General features: G+C 45.3%; 1 protein-coding gene across 2 annotated transcripts; it reads right to left on the reverse strand.

The window, feature by feature from the left end:
- Window positions 1-5,758: 5,758 nt before the first annotated feature.
- MUC20 (mucin 20, cell surface associated) lies at window positions 5,759-14,911 on the reverse strand. 2 transcript variants are annotated; one of them, XM_074330333.2, is made up of 5 exons: window positions 14,756-14,911; window positions 10,057-11,019; window positions 8,000-8,069; window positions 7,730-7,821; window positions 5,759-6,170 (listed from the first exon to the last, which is right to left on the reverse strand). In XM_074330333.2, exons 1-4 carry the CDS (start codon window positions 14,829-14,831, stop codon window positions 7,761-7,763), a joined length of 1,170 nt encoding a protein of 389 aa, XP_074186434.2. In that variant the 5' UTR covers window positions 14,832-14,911; the 3' UTR covers window positions 5,759-6,170; window positions 7,730-7,760. The 2 variants fall into 2 exon arrangements, with proteins under 2 accessions (XP_074186434.2, XP_019579236.3); XM_019723677.3 differs by lacking the exon at window positions 8,000-8,069.
- Window positions 14,912-20,375: the final 5,464 nt, after the last annotated feature.

Genomic DNA, 20,375 nt, shown 5'->3' on the forward strand with positions numbered 1-20,375 from the left:
TGTATGTCAGCTGTAATTGAAAAAAAAATTTTTTTTTACTCTACAATAACCTACAGTTATCATCGTACTTAACGGTGAGAAAAATCAAAGCTTTCCAGTAAAGATCAAGAACAAGGCAAGATGTCCCCTCTCACCACTGCTTTTCAACATCATACTGGGAGTCCTAACTACTTCAATAAGACAAGAAATAAATAAATAAAAGATAAACAGATCAGGAAGGAGGAAATAAAGCTATCATTGTTCACAGATGACATAATCGTCTAAGTAGAACATCTGAAAGAATTGATTAAAAAAAACAAAACTGGAACTAATAGTGATTTTAGCAAGATTGTAGGATACAAATTTAATGTACAAAAGTCAATTGCTCTCCTACATACCAATAATGAACAAATGGAATTTGAAATAAAAACACATTACTATTTACATTAGCAAACCCCATAATTAAATACCTAGGTATAACTCTAACAAAATATGTATAAGTTCTACATGAATAAAACTAGCAAACTCTGATGAAAGTTATCAAAGAACTAAATAAATAGAGAGATATTCCATGTTCATGGATAAGAAGACTCATTATTATCAAGATGTTAGTTCTTCCCGATATGATCCATAGATTTGATGTAATACCAATCAAAATTCCAGCAAGATTTTTTGTAGATATTGACAAACTGATTCTAAAATTTATTTGAAGAGTCAAAACACCCAGAATAGCCAACTCAATATTGAAGCACGAAGTCAGAGGACCTACACTACCCAACATCAAGATTTACTTTTAAGCTAAGTACTTTTTAAACTAAGTACTTTATAAGCTACAGTAATCAAGACAGTGTGGTGTTGGCAAAAGAATAGGCAAATAGATCAAGAGAACAGAATAAAAAGCCCAGAAATAAACCCACACATACGAGTATATTCGACTGATCTTTGACAAAGAAGCAGAGACAATACAATGAAGCAAAGCTAGCCTTTTCAACAAATGCTATCAGAACAACAGAACATCCTCATGCAAGAAAATTAATCTAGACCCTACACCTTTCACAAAAATTTACTCAAATTGGATCATAGACTTAAATGTAAAGCACAAAACACAGATCATAGACCTAAACATAAAACTCCTAGAACATAACATAGGAGAAAACCTAGATGACTTTGGGTATGGTGATGACTTTTTAGATACAACCCCAGAGGCTTGATCCATGAAAGAAATAACTGATAAGCTGGACTTCGTTAAAGTTAAAATCTTCTGCTCTGTGATAGACAATGTCAAGAGAATGAGAAGACAGCCACAGACTGGGAGAAATAAAATTGCCAAAAGACTCATGTGATAAACAACTGTTATTCAAAATATACAAAGGACAAAAATAAGAGAAAAAATGACTTGATTTAAAAATTGCTGGGCCGGCCTGGTGGCTCCGGCGGTTAGAGCTCCATGCTCCTAACTCCGAAGGCTGCCAGTTCTATTCCCACATGGGCCAGTGGGTTCTCAACCACAAGGTTGCCAGTTCAATTCCTCGACTCCCACAAGTGCACCCTGCAACTAAGATTGAACACAGCACCTTGAGCTGAGCTGCCACTGACCTCCCGGATGGCTGTTGGTTGGAGCGCGTCCTCTCAACCACAAGTTTGCCGGTTCGACTCCCGCAAGGGAGTTGCGCCCCCTGCAACTAGCAATGGCAACTGGACCTGGAGCTGAGCTGCGCCCTCCACAACTAAGACTGAAAGGACAACAACTTGAAGCTGAATGGCACCCTCCACAACTAAGATTGAAAGGACAACAACTTGACTTGGAAAAAAATCCTGGAAATACACACTGTTCCCCAATAAAGTCCTGTTCCCCTTCCTCAATAAAATCTTTAAAAAAAAAAAATTGCCAAAAGACCTGAACATAGATCTCACCAAATAAGATATATAGATAACAAGTAAACATATGAAAAGCTGGTCAGCATCATATGTCATTAGGGAATTGCAAATTAAAATAACAATGAGATATCATCACTATATACCTATTAGAATGGCCAAAGTCCAGAGCACTGAAACCATCACATGTTGGTGAGGGCATGGAGCAGCAGGAACTCTCATTCATTGTTGGTGGGAATGCAAAATGGTGCAGAAAAGCAGAAATGGTGCTTTTCTGGAGAAGGCAAAACTATGGAGACAGTAAAAGGAGCAGTGGTTGCCAGGGATTGAGGGGAGAGAAGGATGAATAAGAAGAACATAAAAGATTTTTAGGGCAGTGAAAATACTCTGATATTACAAAGATGGATGCATGTTATGCATTTGTCCACACCCATAAAATATACACCACCACTGGGGGGGAATGTTGATAGTCAGGGAGGTTGTAAGTGTGTGTGTGTGGGGTGGGGGACGAGAGGAGATATATGGGAACTCTCTGTACTTTTGGCTTAATTTTGCTGTGAGCATAAAATTACTCTAAAAGATAAAGCTTATTAATTTAAAAAAATAATAAAATTTTAAATAAAAAGAATTAAGCACAGATGTCACTCGAAAGAGATGGGGTGAGGGGGCATCCCTCAGTTAGAAAGAAAGGGATGTAAAACAAGGAGGGCAGAACAGTGCAAGCATGGTGGACTGATGAGACTGTCGCAATCCCAAGACTAAGTTATGTAACAAGAACTTTGTAATGTGACTCAAGGTCAGGGAGGGGAAGGAAGGCTCTCTTTTAGCATAAGGTGCAAAAGTTACGTCTCATCCTAAACCCAGTGAGGACTCTTGGCAAGGGATTGAGCCAAGCTGTGTAAGACATGATCGTTGTAGATACCCTATGTCATCAACCATGGGGGAAGGAAAACCTGAAAGAACAAAAACAAGGTGGCAATGGGGAGCAAGTTCACCCCGAACTCAAAGTCCTTCATCCATCTGCAGAACTAAGCTGCTTCTCCTTCCATTGAGTAATGGAGGGCAGCATGAAGGAAAAGTATGTGCGACAGACAATCCTGCCAGTCAGTAGAGATGTCTAAAGCCTAAGAGAAGATTGAAGGCTTGTTACAGTGGAAGGAAACCCAGGGATTGTAAAAAGAGAGGAGGCAGGGACACTGGTGGGAGAGGAAGCATTACAAGTAGAGTTGTCAGATTTAGCAAATAAAATATAGGAAGCCCAGTTAAATTTGAACATCGGATAAACCACGAATAATTTTTTGGTATAAGGATGTCCCATGAAATATTTGGAACATCATATATTTTTTCAAATATTTATTGTTTAACTGAAATTCTAATTAACTGGGTGTCCTGTATTTTATCTGGTGTCTTGGTCAAAACAGCTGAGTCACTGGGCATGTAGAGAAAGGGTGTCATGAGAAAGGAAGAAGGTGTCTGTCAGAGACACCCTCCTCTGGCTGGGAAAGAAAGGCCTCTTCGTGAATTGTGCAGTTAGCTCAAGGACACAACTGCAAATTTTCATCAACTCACTCCCTGGTTCTGTCTGGTTTGGATTCTGTCACTTATGTACCTGTAATAAAGAAATGATGGTCCCTTCTTCAGGGCTCCAGGTAAATGTTTGTTTGGCACAGAGGAGGAAGCAGACCTTCCCCCAAGCCCCAGTTGGTGGCAGGCAGCTGAGGCACCCTCAGTGGGCACTGGGAGGCGAAGGGAGCTTTCGGGGAGGTGGTTGGCCAGAGACACAAATTCCATTGCCCATCCTTTCCTGCTCGTATCATGGCCTTGAGTTTTTGCCTTTTGAGTTTGTGCTGAGTCACTGGTGACGTTAGACATGCTATCTTGTTTAATTCCACACCCACCTTTGTCTTTATAAAACATGTGGCAATTTCACCTCATAACCACACACCTTTGAATCTCAAATAACTGGAGAATTTTCTCCAGGTACTTCTGGTTCTTGCTGGTTTCATAACATTACTTCCACTGACTTTGGTCATCTCTAGTAATATTCTCTCTCTCTCTCTCTCTCTCTTTCTCTCTCTCTCTCTCTCTCTCTCACACACACACACACACACACACACACACACACACAAGCTTAATTATACACTTTAACTTTCAAATGCTTCTAACTGGTGCATCCTTATTTTACAAATTTTTTTGGTTTTTAATAATAGTAATTAGCATTATATATATGTATGTCCTTATATGTATGTAATTAAGATTAAATTATTCTCTTTATTAGGTATGCTTTATTGAATAAGCACAAAGCAAGAAAAGAAAAACTATTTAAGAATTTGATTTATATAACAGCAGTGTTGTCATCATTTATGCAAAATGCTTTCCATTCATGCCCAATTATAGTGCAGCTTAATAATAGTTATATCACTAAATGTATATTTTGTTTGACTTCAATGATAAGTGCCATTTTTTTAACTTTCAGAGCCCAGTGCCCCCATCTCATGGTTGTCTTCTCACAGAGCCCATCATCTCAGTCATTCAGCAAATGTTTGCGTGCCTCCGTGTGCGGGTTCCGGGCTCGGTTCGGTGGCTACAGAGATGAACACATAAGGCGCTGGTCCTGAAGCCCAGGTGATTTAACACACTTGTAAATAAATCAATCATGATATAACATGGTAAGCGTTATAACAGAAACACAAAGAGACTAAGAAACTAGCTCCTTTTTAGGGAATGTAAGGAAAGCCACCACAAGGAGGTGCTGAATGGACTGAGCATGAAGAGTTTTCCAGATGAAGGGGTCAGAGGGAGGGAGAAGATTTGAGGGGCAAGAGTCATGATGTGCAAACACTCTGATCAAAGCCGATGTGACTGGGAAGCAGTGAGACGTTCCCTGTGGGAGGATTAGAGGATGCAGGAGATGGGGCCACAGGACACAGAGCTGAGAAAGTTGGCCAAGGCCGTATCACAAAGGCCCTCATATTCAAAGTTGGGCGGTTAATCCTGTAGGTAGGAGGCAAAGGTAGAAACAGAGAGACCTGTTAGGAGGATATTAGTAATCCAGGTGAGCGGTGATGGCAGCTTGGACCAGAGGGAGAGCAATGCAGATGGTGAGGAACGGTCAGATTCTAGGCACTTTTTTTTTCTTCGTTTCAGGTATACAAAACAATATAATGACTAGACATTTAGATTGTGGGCATATTTTGATAACAGTAGAGCCAAAAGAATTTCCTGACGAATTGAATGTAAAATGTGAAAACAAAATAGAGAAATAATAGCTCCTACGATTTTGCTTTGAGTAATTGAAGGATGCAATTGACATTAACTGAAACGAGGAAAACGCAGGCGCAGCAGGTTTAGGGGGAAAAATTAGGACTTTGATTTTGAAAATGTTGAGTGTGAGGTTTCTCAGACCAAGTAGAAACGTTGAGTATATACATTAACAGTAGTTGTACATAAAAGATGAGATTTTAGAAAGTATTTTTTCTTTCTCTTCCTCTCCTCTTTCCATTTCTCTTTTTTCCTTGGTCTTTTTGAGTTTTTCAAAAATTTAAAATTGTAAGCAAGTTCTACTTTTGCAATAGAAGAAAAGCCACGTTTAATTTTAAAAAATAATATGGGGGAGAAATAATTGAGTACTGCAGACTTTCTTTTAAATCTGTTTGTGTCCAGAACTTGAAACTCAGGTCAATTCAACAAACATTCTCTGTGATCCTACTACAGGCCAGGCGCTCTGCTGGGTTCCGGGGACACTGAGATAAACAAATACGGTCCCTGCTCCGAAGGAGCTCACAATTCGACAGGCTCCAGCACCAGCCTCAAGTAAGTACTACAGTCAAGGTCCAAACCAAGAACCAGGGAAGCCTGGAGGAGGAAGGTGGCAGTGAGGATGCACAAAATCCTTGTATCATAAAAAGGTCAAAAGCACAATTTTAATGTAGGATGGAAGCACACAGCAGATGATAGATGGGTGATGAAATCACTCTTTACTGAATCATAATACATGTACCAAGGGACATCTAAGGACATCTCTGGAAGAGTGGAAGCCCCTCTCTCCATACGCATACACTCAGGCATGGATGAGCCAGGTTCTGCTGCCAAGTCTGGGGCAAGGGGTTAGGCCAATTGACGTCCGTGGGAACCTTGCAGGTACATCTTGACGTAGTAACGTGGTTTCAGTCTGTGGTGGGTCCCAGGCCATGGGCAGCACTGCCCCCCCTTGGCACACAGCCACGCCTGGCTGCAGCTGATGGTCTTTAGTCTCTCCTAACACGCAGCAGGGACACTTGGATGGGAGGCATATGCACCTGCAGTTCATGGCGGAGCTGGAGGGCAAAAGAAACAGGTAGGTACTTCCAGCCCATCTGGCCATGAGCTCACCACAGACCAAGGACAGGAAGGGACAGCAGGAGAGGACATCTGAGGCGGCCAGCAGCATTTCCTGAGCCTCCCGCTCCCTGGGCATGAGCTAGGTACTTCCTGCGCATTATGTCATCTAAACCTCACAAGGACCTTATAAGACAGGTTGTATTAGCCTCCTTTTATAAGGGAGGAAAGTAATATGGAGTAACTTACGCAAGGTCACACAGATAGGAACTGGAATTCACACCCAGATCAATTGGGCTCTAAAGCTTGTTGTTTGTCTGATCCCTGAGCCCCACGCCAATGGCTCTCCCAAGAGCTGATGCCCAACACCCACATGGCCTGGTTCCTACACTTCAGCTCCCTGACCTGCTCCCATCTCCCTGAAATAGTTTCCAGTTTGGGGGACTCAGATCTGACACAATCCTGGCTTTCCTCTTTGACTACGATTCTTACTTGTTGCTTTCATTACCATGTGCAGAGTCATTTATTTGGCTGTCCTGCTTCAAAACCATGCCATGTTCAGGGAATTTCTTATAATGCGAGTCCTGATGGGTCTTCCTTCTACTAAGAGGACTTCCAGGGCCTAGATATTCTCTCTTCCCATCCCCAAGAGCACAAGAGCCAGGCTGAGTTGACCCAGTCTAATCTTCCAATGATTCACACCATCCCCAAAAGCCCTGACCCCAGAATTCCACCACGAGAAGCTTTGTTCAGTAACCTGAGTTTTAGGAGAATTTTCCCAACTTGTTTTACAAATATACCCCAATCTTGATCCCCATCTAGAGTTTACATCTATGGGTGTTTTTTCTGCTTAGCTTGCCTATTTTCTTTGGGTCCTGCCCTTTCCATTCTATGTGGTCAGGTCGGGTTGTCAGTCATGATGGCCCTTGCAGGCCAATGAGATCGGTCCTCCCCTAATATGATATGCACATCTGGGGAGAGGGTACTGCCTTGTGAAATCTAGGGCTTTCATAGCCACCTTTCCTTACATATGGAGAGAGGCTCTGAAAGATGAATGGAGCAGAGCTAAGAGAGAGAGAGCGAGAGAGAGAGAACCCTGATGACCATGTTTGAGCTGCTGGATCCAGCCACAACTGAAGCTGGAAGAGCCAGTTCTAGGTTTCTCAGCCAATACCTTGGTTTTCTGTGTGAGCTTTGATAAGTTGGGTTTCTGCCACTTGCAACCAAAAGTCCTGCCTCGCTGCCCATTAATATCATTGACCTTCTCCCAGGGCCAGAAGGCCTGACTTTCCAAGGACCTGAGGAAATTGGGGGGGGGGGGGGGGGGGTGAAAGAATTTTTTTTACATAGCAGAAAAAGGGAATTCAGAACTCAGGAAAAATGGGCAGAAGCAAAGCCAGGCAGGGATCCTTAGATTTAGCTTCTAATGCTCCATACAAAACTAGACTCCTCCCAAGTAGTATTACAGTTTCTCTTCTGTATTCTGCAGATCTGCCCTGGAGTCCCCAAGAATCTCTTACTCTCCTCTACACCCCTGGCCCAGAAAGTGGCCACTCACCTGGTGCATCAGCCTCTCTGCGACTCTGAGGTCAGTGAGGTCTTCTGGGGAGGCCACACCCAGTCGCAGGAGGATGAAGCCTCCATCCCCACCTGCAAATTGAGAACAGTAGGAAGATGAAAATATGGGGACGTCAGTTCAGGAACCAAGACGCAAAGTATGCTACCCAGCCTCTGTCCCCCTCCACATGTAAGTGCTCACTCTCATGTGTAAATATGTCTGTGTTCATAGGCTCTTACATTTACTCACTGCAAAGAGAAAAAGGATTACCTTTCTTTGATAATTGGGCCCATTGGAAGGTCTTCCCAAGAGTGAAGGAAATGATGGCAAAAGGCCCCACCTACATTTGGAGAAGTCAAAAGAGTAGTGTGAGGAAGTAGAAATAAAAGTGGCTTTAGAATGTTCTCAAGGCCTGGAGGTCCTGGACAAGGTTGTTAGGAAAGGTCCCAGCAGGGCAGAAGGCTGGAGAGAGGCGGGCTCTCTGACAGGATTCCCTCAGCCAGTTTTTTCAGCTCTAAACTGGTGGAAGCCTTTTAATCCAGCCTTCCCGACATAACAGCTCTGTAAGCAAGTTCTGTCTGTGGTTGAGGCCCAATTTGTTTGCCTTTACCTGCCACCCTGGAGTCGTTTCTTATCAGAATACTATTAGAACCAATCCAGCAATTGCACTGCTATAAAATTACCCTACGTTTCTTAATATACTATTAATTGCAGCCCTGTTTGTCGTAACAAAATACTGGAAACCTAAATGTCCATCCATAGAGGACTGGTTAAATAAATTTTGGTAAAATAAAATGGAATACTGAGCAGCTGTAAAAAAAAAAAAAAAAAAAGAAGAAGAAGAAACTTTATCTCAGAGATCTGTCTTTGAGATACATTCCACTTACATAAAAAAAGAGGATATAAAATATCTATCTATATTTTTATAGGTTTATATAGATATAAGTAGATATCAATACCTATATATTATAAATTTCTTTCATCCTCCTTTTTATGCTTCTAAATGCATATTTCATGTCCAGAAGAAAATTCACCAGAAAGTGATACCATCAGATATGTATGTGAGGAAAACTGGGTAGTTGGGGGACAGCAGTGGGAGAGAGACATTTTACAGTGTACAGTTTTGTACCTATTGAATTTTAAATTATGTGAATGTATCATCTAATCAACAAATACTAAAGAAAAGCATTTTAAAATAAAACCATATTAATAAGTTGAACTTTAAAAAATAATAAAAATGGAAGCACAATAGAAGACTGAGTTTTGGCATCAAACAGACTCATTTGGAATCCCACTGCTCTCTTTTTATCATCTTTAAATCTGTTTTTCCTCACCTGTCAGATGGGTTACTAATACCCACCTCGTAAGGTGGTTTTGAAGGTTTAATGAGAAGAGATAACATATGCAAAGCTCATAGTACATTGCCTGGCCTCAGAGAGAACATTCAACTGGTGCCAATGCTTAAATATTGTGAAATATTTTTATATCACTTCTGCCTGGAATACAAAGAAATTCAGCCAGGGGGTTGCAATTGATGTTTTTAATTCACCTCCCCCAGAAAGGCAGGGCAAGCTGAGGATACCGCCGGGATGAGGCACAAGGACAGTAGTGGGAAGTGGAGGTGGAGGCCACAGGCTGACCAGGAGCTGTGGTGACGGAGCAGCCTCTGACAAGGGACTTCTTCCCTGAGAAGTATCTGTGGCCTCAGAGATGTAGCTTTAAACTCCCAAACCTTTGCCCAATTTATTTATGTATTTTAAGTCACCATATACGGCACCAACCCAGCAAGTGCATCCAGGGAGCCCCACTTTCATGGGATCCCAGCTGCTCCGAGGGCAGCAACTCGGGACAGATGCCCACACGGTGTTCCTCTGTGTGGCTCCAGCTGAACCCAAAGCTTCCAGAGCATGAGAGCTGCGTCTTTTAAGTAAAATGTGGGGCTCCGCTGGGTGCACAGTTGTTACTCAACAGTTAACTTCAGAGAAAGGCAGAGCTGAGAAGGACCTCATTGTTCATCCATTGCAACCCCCTCCAATGGGGAAACTGAGGCCCAGAAAGGGAGAGGGAGCTGTCTCAGGTCACTCAGGTTGTTAAGGCAGAGCCAGGATCTCAAACAATTTTTCCAGACCTCCAGCCCCACATTCTTTCCATACACCACCCTAACTCTGCTTGTGACTGATTTTAGCAAGAACCACTAGAAGAGTGTGAAGAGGTGACATCAGCATAGACCTCAGATCCTTCCCTCCCCCCTACTCCTTAAGCAGGTAGACATTCTGGAGACCCTAAACCCCAAGTCCTTGAAGATCCCACATAGGGGAGCCACGTACCTGCAGTAACTTCTGAGGGCCACCTCGTCCTCACAGTGGTCGGCATGGCTGTTGGGGGCTTCCCTCCAGCCATGCTGGCTGCCTTCGGGGTCTTTGCTGAGGCTGTGGTCTTGGCTAAAGTGATGTCTGTTTCTTGGCTGCTGTTGGCTGCGGTCAGATGGACAGAAGAAAGAGGGCTCCTGCTGATGGGGACAGGCCCACTGGTGGTGCTCTCTGTGGCAGAAGTCTCTGAGGGGGTGAAGTGCTTGATGGTGCCTGCTTCAGAGAAGTTGTAGACCATAGCTGAGGACCCAGCGGGGGAGGTGGCCTTGCGCACTGTTGAACCAGCCCCTGTGGAGCTTGTAACTGCTCCTGAGACCTGGGTGTGGCTTGTTGTCTCCACAGAGAGGGCTGAGGTTTCTTCCAAGGGGTTTATGCTGACTGTCACCAAAGTTCCACTGGGGGTGGTGGCCTTGGCTGCTGTTGTTTCCCCTACTGTGGTAATATTGGCAGTGAGTGGGGTCTCAACTGTGGTATCAGGTCTGGCGGATTCTGTGACACTAGCTGTTGACAAGATCTCAGGAGAGGTTGTGGTCCTGGTGAGGTGTGGTTCTGCTTCAGTGAAGTTGGGGAAAACTGACATCTCAGGGTTGGACGAGATCTTTCCTCCTGTGGGGCTGTGATCTATGTCTGAGGTCCTAGGGATGATGGCAGTTGTTTCCATTTCTATAATGCTGCAATTGATAATCTCAACGTCAGTGATGGTGGAGGCAACTGACGGAAAGGCCTTGGAAAGAGCAGTGATATCAGTAGCCAGGGCTTGCGGGGTGATGGTGGCTGAAACTGAGCTCCTCTCCAAGGCCAGGGCCCTGATTTCTGTGGAGGTGCAAGCCAATGTCCAGGTGTCACTTGGGATGCTCTTTGCCTCTTCAGAGCTGTCATCAGTAGAAAGAGTGTCAAAGATGGCTTCCGAGAGATCACTACCTGTAAGAGTTTCAATTGTGGTCATTCTGGTTCCTGAGGGGCTGTCCCTTGTGGCTGATGTCTCCCTAGGAGTGGTGGTCACAGCCATAAACTTGGAAGGTGTTATTTTTGTAAGAGCCCTGGTCTCTGTTACTGGAATTTTGGTTTTGGTTTCCCTGGTGTCTGCTTCTGGGATGGTACCAACTGGGATTGAGGTCCTATCAGAGGTCTGGGTGCCCAGGGTTTGAGTTTCCAAAGGGATGTGGCTTGGCACAGGGGTCTCAATGAGGTCAGGGGCCTGGGCGTTTCCCCCTGAGCTTGTGTTGACCGCGAGAGTCACAGCAGTCACTTCTGTGTGGTTCATTGTCCCCAAAGAGCCTGGTCTGAGGGTGTGAGGGCCTGTGTTGGGTAAAACAACTTTGTGGGCCATGAGTCCAAGACTTTACACACACTCTTGTGTTTGTGCTCTGGGGACTGCTGTAAGGAGGGGGGCGAGGGGGATTGGCTTTACTCCATTTTTCATCTATATTTGTAGTGTCAGGAAGACGAGTCCCATGTGGCAGCCATGGAACTGGGATTGCCCTGACTGATGTATCCTGATAGGCCACTTAAGGCAAGCAAGCCCCAGAATCTAGTTGATTATTGGCCTGAAGGCATCAGAGAAAATGTGTGGGGCCAGCATCCTGCCTCAATGGGAGGCAAAGAAAGCAGAAGTCCACATGAGCCGAGAAGTGCAGAGCAGGGACACAACTCTCAGAACTTCCTGGAAGAATCCTTGTCACTTTCCCATCGATACTTATCCAGCAAACATTTCCCCCATGGAAGTAAAAGCACTTCAGATACAAGAACATCTGTGGTTTTGTGTTTAGAGGTAGCTGGGAGGATTAGGAAAGGGGAATCCCCAGAGACTGTGTGGGTGGTGGCTGCTGCAAAGGGAGGGGAGCAGGTAAAGTCCTTGGGGCTCCAGCAAGGGAAAAACGGAGAGCTTCCCAACCCTGCTCAAGCCTCCCCTGAACATGGGCCTGAGATGACAGGGATAGAACCCCAGAACTCCAGAAATGAAGTACCAGGCATTTTCCACAGGTAACAGGGAGCCAGAAGAGAGGCAAAACTTGACTTTTTAGAGAGATGCTGCTAGCATTTCTCTCTAGGGAAGAACGTTTCTGTTCCCTTGACTGGCCCTCTGAGGTGGTGCGAGTGGAGGACGAGCAGGTGCTCATTACCTCGGGGGAGGTCACAGCAGGATCTTTCATGGGCTGACAAGGGTTCCTCTCCTGTCCACGGAGGGAGGGAGGGGCTCTCTCTGAAAGTGGGCCAAGGAGCCTCCTGGGGAGGGTTACCAGATTTAGCAAATAAAAATATAGGATGCCCAGTTAAATTTGGATTTCAGAAAAGCAAGGAACAATTTTAACAACAAATGATTTTTAGTAGGTGTGTTTTTTCATGAAATATTTGAAACTTACTTATACTAAAAAATACTTCATTACCTGAAATTCAAATGTAAGTGAATGCCCTGTGTTTTATCTAGTATCTTGGAAGGAAAAGGATCAAAATATAAGCCCTCCTTTTTGGGTTTCTGAAGGTTTGAAATGGTCTTTACTGAGGACTACTGGCCCAAAATTTCCCAAGGACCCAAAGGAGGTCCAGAACCATGTAGTCACTCTACCTCGGGTGTCAGGACAGGGCCCCAGGTCCTGAGCTTGTCCTCCTGTGTCTCCCACTGAAAGAGCACTGGGCCAGGAAGCTAGAGACCAGGTTCCAGCCTCAGGTCTGTGGCCTACTACCGTGCTTCCCCGAAAATAAGACCTAGCCGGACCATCAACTCTAATGTGTCTTTTGGAGGAAAAATTCATGTAAAACCCGGTCTTATTTTACTATAAGACCGGGTCTTATATAATATAATATATAATATAATATAATACCCGGTCTCGGTTAATTTTTGCTCCAAAAGACGCATTAGAGCTGATGGTCTAGCTAGGTCTTATTTTGGGGGAAACACGGTAGCTCTGGAGTCCGATTATTTACTGGTTCAAATCCTGACTCTGCCTTCGACCAGCGAGGCCAGTCACGGGACCTCTCCAAGCCTCCATTTCCTCCTCTGGAAAAGAGAATCCTAATCCCTGACATCCTGTGGAGGACGAGAAGAGAAGAATGGGAAAGGTCACTTGAAAGCACACAACCTATTTTAATACAGTTAAAATTTTTGGCTGTATCCCCATGCGTGTTAGGTAGGTCACAGCAGTCGCTCTCATGACTCGTTCAATGCAGTCTCACTACACACACAAATCATGCTTTTCCAGGAATATACGTTCTTCTCCCCACTTGAAAGCCTGAAATGTTTCTCTGAGCAGTCCTCTGCGGTCCTCACATGATGGAAGCAGAGTGTTTCTGGGTCAGCCCACACAGCCTGAAGCCCAAACAGTGGTTTGTGTTCTTGGGGTCTGACCACTGACCTCCCCTGATACATTTTCATACCTTTCCAGGAGCCCTTTGTGTCATCTTGCAGTGAAACCTCCTCATGCTTCCCAAACCCATAGGCTCTTCATCTCCAGGGCTCTCACAAACCCCACCCACATCTTTTATGCACCAGGGGTCAACTCAAACAGTAGACCTCAAAACAGGGATCTTCTCAAAGCCCACACCCTGGCCTCTATAGCTCCAGAACGTTGCAGCTCTCTTGCTCTGCTCCTCAAATCAATCTGGTGGAGATGAAAGTGTGTGAACTTGGGACTTTGTCTCTGCTGCTTACCAACTGTGTGACTGATTCTGGCCAAGTCTCCCAGCTCCAAGCCCCTGCATTTCTCATCTGTATGATGGAGGTAGGGGTCCCTATTTCATAGAGTTGTGAAGATTAAATTAAATTAAATTAAATTAAATTAAATTAAATTAAATTAAATTAAATTAAATGTAAAAGGTTCAACACAAGCCTGGTAGAACAGAGTGCATGCAGGAGCTGGTGTGTCCAGTGAGTTAGGCATGTGTGGTATCAAATCCTGCCTCTGCAGATCAGTTACATGATCCCGGTAAACTTAGGTCTCTTCAGCTTTAAAGGGGAAGGAAGTCGGGGTCGGAGGGTAAGAATTTTACCTCTCTCATAGGGTTATTGTCAGAATGAAAAAGATAGTGCACAGGGGTATGTGGGATATCTCTGTGTCTTCCTCTCAATTTTGCTGTGAGCATAAACCTGCTCTAAAAAATAAAGTCCATTAAAAAAAAGACAATGCATGTGACAAGCTTGGCACAGTTCCTGTTATAGATCAATGTTAGTTCTCCTTTTTCATAAAAGCTCTCTCAGGCCCCACCCTCCCCAAGAAGTCTGTGACAGTCAGATTTTTTCACACAAAAACTGTTTTAAAGGATAAACTCAGAGGAGTTAGAATCTTGCCAAGCCACATTCTTTAGCTTTATTCAGATTTATCACCAGCCTGCACCTCCCTGACCCTGCCATCCAAACACTCCCTACTTGCTCACACTCCCACAGGCCTAAAAACAAACCCACAGCAACCTCACAATGACGTCGCTCGCTCATTTGTGTGGATGGCAGCTTTGCATGGATGGCAGCGTCATACATGCTTAAGGGGACACACTGCTGTTTGCATACTCTTCATCAATAATAGTAATACTTCACATATACTCTTATGGTTAATTATAATTAGCCCAAGAGAGCTACACTCACCCACCAACGGCTGCCGGGACAGAAACTTACACCCAGAGCCCTGCCAAGGGAGAAGCCCACAAGCCCCTTTCACGCCCTTACCTGCAGAGCTCCTGGGGGCCCCAGCCTCCCAACAGCAGAAGAAAAGGGTCAGAGCCAGGCCGCAGAGAGAACCCATCCTAGCTTGGGCTCTAGCCTCCACTGCCCAGGAGACCTGCCCACTGCCTCTCACTGCCACCTGTTCCTGCTTCCTCTACCCAGGGAGGAGGGGCAGGCTACCTGCCTAGGTGTGACTGGTAGTTTCCAGATTGCAGCCAGCTGATCAGAGATACACAGGCTGAGAGCTGGCAGGCTGAGTGTCAAGGGCTGTCAGTGAGCCTTTGCTCCTGATCCCCTTGCCCAGTAACCTCTCCTCTCTGAAGTTTGATTTCAAGATACAGGGTCATTTACAGTGATACTCACCCCTTAGTTCTGCAGCCAGGGAGGCCATGGAAGATGGTGCTTCACACCTTTCCTTCCTTCCCATCTCCCTTCCCCTCTCCCCAACCCCTTGTGCCTGGGGCTTGGGCCTTGGGTTAGATAGATCTGGGACTCCTAATCCTAGATTTTATTAGCATGATCTAGGGCAAATTAGAAAAACTTTCTGAAGCTCAACTTCCTGAACTGTTGAGGGTATAATCCCTACCTTGCTGGACTGTTTTGTAAGGATTAGATGAGAGAATGAACTCTTCTTACACAGCGTCTGCTACATACCCAGTGCTTACTGAAAACATGCATCTTAGGTGCTCAATCAATGAGTGAGCCCTGAAGTCCACTCCAGTCCTCAAGCAATAGAGAGAAGGGACAGCCCCCTGAGGTTGGGTGGAGACAGCTCTCCAGTGCGGGGCAGAACTGATTCTCACATCCTTCCATCTTCACATCCTGTGATTCTACATCCCAGTGGGAGCCAGGACCCTGTCCCTTGGGCGGACTGGAGGTGCTGGCTGGAGAAGGCACTAGCTAGGAGAAGGGCAAGTGTAAGTGTGCTGGTCTCAGTCACAGGACGGAAGTGTGAGGGTGACGACTTAGGGAAGTTTAGGGGAATTGGCCATGAAGAGGGGAATGAAGCTGCTGAATGTGTATCCAAATGCCTTAGAGAAGAACCTTATCCCCACAAGGGACCACATGAGCTGTTATGGCCACAGCCAGTGACCAGACAAGGTACCTTGGAGATTTCAGAGCAACCATTTTGTGATGAAAACAGCTCTGGGGTAGAAGAAAGTTTACTGGATTGGCATCAAGAAATCACAAAATCACAGGGCTGGAAAGAACTTTAAAGTGGGATCAGGTCTAGCTTCTGTTTCCTGCTCCTTCCTTAATGGTGGCCCAGAAGCTGTGTGATCTTGGACAAGTTCCTTTGCCTCTTCTCCGTCAACAAGAGCTCTGAAATCCTCTTGGCCATGCAGTCCGAGGGTCTGCACTGGGCATGTGACTGTCTTCCAGAACTTAATCCTGCATCAGATATAGGGCTCTGCTGCCTGGAAGGAGGAGTCATTCAGGGCGTGTGGTGATAGGAGACTACACAAGAAGAGGCTGAGGGGGGTGCATCTGGGACACAGCCCAGCAGTGGGGGTCAGGGGTCATGGACTCCAGTTCTAACTACACTGCTAATCTCTAGAGTACTCCTGACAGGCTGAGCCCCTCCACGCTCCCATTCAGCCTCAGCCCTTCACTTTATAAAGTGGGAGGAGGAATTTCCCTTTGGGGGATTTCAGGTGTGGAGAGGGGCCCTGGGACCACAGCAATGACTGGAATTCTGTTAGACACCTCTAACTTGAGGCTTCTTTCTAGAGAGGACCTGAGGAGAAATCCAGCAAGAATGCAGCAAGAATGCAGCTCCTTTCTACCAGTTCCCTTCCCTCCTGGGCTACCTCTCTGTCCCACCCTGGCTGGGAGAGGGACTTCCTCATTCCAGAAGTACTTTAAGTGCCTTTTTCACTCCACCAGGACTGCCCCTTCTCCATTTCCTTTTTCTTTTCATCATGTAAATGATCAACAGCCCAGCCATGGTAAATAAGGAGGTGAGGAACCCACTGAGAGGGAAGCCTGACTGAATCCTTCCCTGGGTTTGCTGAATTTTGTCTGGTCCATCTTCCTCTGTATCTGGGGGGGAATTTTCAAGCCTGAGCACATGACTGTTGGCTTTGGGACCATAATTACATAGTCAGAAAGTTTCTGGACCTTTTTTTCAGCCAAACTCAGCTCTCACCCTGAATGAGCATAGGCTAGTTTCATTAATTTAAGAAACATTTGGAGCACCTACCATATGTCAGGCACTTGGAGTACATCACAGATCCTTGGGAGGTAAAACAAATCCCTGCCTCCTGGAACTAACTTCCTCGTGAAGAGAGATGACAAACAATAAATAAGTGAATTATATAAGATGAATCCTAATGGAAAAAAAGGAAATAAAGAAAACTTGGGTCCAAATTAATGGAGAAAAGACAGATTAACAGGAGAAAAGACAGTTTATATACACGTGGACCAGTAGTAACTCACTGAATAGCCAGAAATAAAGGTATATATACCAAATGTAACAAGGGGAGAGGAGTGGGGGAGGGTTTCCATGGGAAAGTTTGGAAGGTTCTATTGGGCAGTATGTCTCCATGAGAGCTGAATTGTTGGGAAAATCCCTCTGAGGGGGAATAATGGCAGCTACATTTTTGGAAAGCTCTGCTTTAGTCTGATAAGAGAAGCTCTGGTAACATTTATTTCTGTATCTTCTGTAGCTCAAATGTTTCCACTTTAAAGTAATCTTTATATGGGGCAGCCAGATGGCTCAGTTGGATAGAATGTGAGCTCTGAACAACAGGGTTGCCGGTTCGATTCCCACATGGGATAGTGGGCTGCGCCCCCTGCAACTAAGACTGAAAACGGTGACTGGATAATGACTTGACTTGGAGCTGATGGGCCCTGGAGAAACACATTGTTCCCCAATATCCTCCAATAAAATTTATTAAAAAGAGAGAGAGAGAGAGAATATGCACTGTCGTTATAAATAAATAAATAAATAAAATAATCTTTATACCAACTCTAGCGGTCCAAGTGGGTCCCCACAGGTTCAAAATGTTGAGTGTTCACAGATTGTGTGGATGAGACCCTGTTCCCACAGGAGAGGTGGTGAGAATCACCTAAGTGTCCAAATCCCTGAGAGTGGGCCCTCCCCACCCTAATCTCTGTTGTGTTGGGTTGTAGCATAGGAAACTCCAGGGAGCCCTCTGTTCATTCTTTTTTTTCCCCCCCTTAATGTAGGTAAGACCTACAGACAGTAAACTACACCAGTCTTAAGTGGTATACAGCTTAATGAATTTTTACAGATGCATCCGCCACTCAATTCACAATATAGGACATTTTCAGCACCTCAACAGGCTTCCTTGTGTTCCCTCCCAGTCAATAGCTACCCCCACCCACCACCCAAACCGCCATTCTTACCTGTATCACCACAGATTAGCTCTGCCTGTTTTTGAACTTTATATAAATGGAATTAAGCATTTATACCCTTTTGTGTCTGGCTTCTTTCTCTTAACATTATGCTTGCCAGACTCACCCATGTTGGTGTGTGTAACAGAACTTCATTCTGTTTTGTTTTGTTTTGAGGTAGTATGCCACTGTATAAATATACCACAATTCATTATGCATTTTCTTATGGATGGACATCTAGATTGTTTACAGTTTTTCACTATTCTGCTATGAACACTCCTGTATATATATGTCTTGGGTATAGATATCCAGCAGTGGAATGTTGGGTCTTTAGATATAGATGTGTTTAGCTTCCATACATAGCATCAAACAGTTTTCCAAATTGATTGTGCCAGCTTATGCCATGCCAACTGCCATTCCTGTTGCTCCACATTGGTGTCTCATCAACAATTGGTATCATCGGTCCTTTTCATTTTAGATATTCTTGTGGATGTGGGTTTCTCAGTGTGACTTAACTTGCATTACACACGTCCTCTGCTTTCCCAGGGGTATGCTGCTGCCAGGGAAATGATTTTCCCAAGGAAGGTATCTGGAGGACATAGGGAGGGAGGAGGGAGGGCAGGGAGAAATAAAATACTCATGCACATGTGCACACACATGCACACTCAGCTAGAGAGGAACCTCTGCTAGTACTGGAACATCTGAGAAACAGTCTCTTCAGTTTGGGTAAACCTAACTCTGAGGACGCAGGCTGGGGTAGGGGAATGATGTAGGAGAGACAGAAGAAGGGGGACATCTGGAAGGAGAATAAGCACTGAGCCAAGAAAGGGCAATGTGCCCACAAGTCACATCTTTGGGCTCTCTATAAGGCCCGCAGGATGATCCCAACCAGAGAGGCCACATCTCAGATCTTCACCTGAAAACCCTCCTGCCAAGGAAGGGAAATCTCAGGCTCTGGAACTATGAGTGGGGCTCACCCGAGCTGGGCCCAGGGCTATCTGTTCCCCAGGCTCCTGTGTCTCTGAGCAGGAGAAGCTGCAGCTGGAAGAACTGAAGGGAAGAGAAAGGTGTCCCCGCAGGAGGGACATATTTTGTGCATCACTTCAAGTCTTCTTGGCCTCACTTCCTACTCTTGCCACTGCTGCAGAGACCAGTTTCCCAGGAGCGACCAGGAAGTCCCTTGCCATTTGCTCTCTGGCGCAGGGTTCCCCTGACACCAAGGCTTGGGATGCTTCTGGGAGCTGCTCAGCTCTCCCACACCAGCAGCAAAAAACTGGGAGACTTGGCCGCCTATGGAGCAACCCATAAACCATGGAAATGGGAGCTGATGGACTGATGCCATCTAAGACAGATGGTTCTCAGACACATTTCACAAGGCTTCTTAGAAGGTCCCACAGGATCCAGCCAATAGTCAGACAAAGCAGGAGCCAACTGGATAACGCATCTTTCTCCTGGCTCTCCCTCACTCCTAGCTTCACTGCCCTTTTCCCTCAATCCTGCTCCTTGGGACTGTGTTCCTAAATAAATTATTTGCATTCTGCTTTCAGAGAAACTAAGCTAAAACAGACTCCTTAGCCAATAATGGGGCTCTGTCCTGATAGGACCTTCCATGCTATAATCATTTCCTTGAAAACCAGTGTTCAGATTAGCAAAGGTTTAGAGTGAGGCTTGGATGGGGATAATGGGTCATTCCATCTGGTTGGAACATAGAGAAGGGAAGGGGACTAGCAGGAGATAAAGCCAATATGTCCTTGGGACTGTGTTGTGGAGAACATTGCACGCCATGAGTGGAAGGTTATCCTTTATTCTGGAGACAATAAGAAGCCAGCGATGGTTTTTGAGTAGGGAACTAACAAAACCAGAGCTCTGCTACAATGTGGGCAGAGACACGTTCGGGGAAAGCCCAGGGCTAAAGGTCCAGTCAGGGGGTTATGACCTGAGACTTTGGCAGTGGGACTCTAAGGGGAGCAGATGTAAACCATGTTGTAAAGTAGAACTAGAAAGATTTGGCACCTTGCAGAGGAAAGCCAGGGGCAGAGAAAAGTAAAAGATGACCTTGACATCTGGAGTCCAGGAAGCTGGAGGTGAGAGAACTATTCACAGAACAGGAGGAAGAGCAGGTCTGGGAGGGGAGGTGATGGGCTCAGCAGACCCCAAAGCCGCCTGGCATCACCCTCTGAAAGCTTTGAAATCCTCACGAGACCCTCTGGAGGCCATTTCCAGCCCATCAGAGGAAGGTCCCATGCCTCTTCTTTCACCGTGG

The sequence above is a fragment of the Rhinolophus sinicus genome, chromosome 17 (genome assembly GCF_057876585.1).
Source record: "Rhinolophus sinicus isolate RSI-liver-muscle chromosome 17, RSI-T2T, whole genome shotgun sequence".
Lineage (NCBI taxonomy): Eukaryota > Metazoa > Chordata > Mammalia > Chiroptera > Rhinolophidae > Rhinolophus > Rhinolophus sinicus.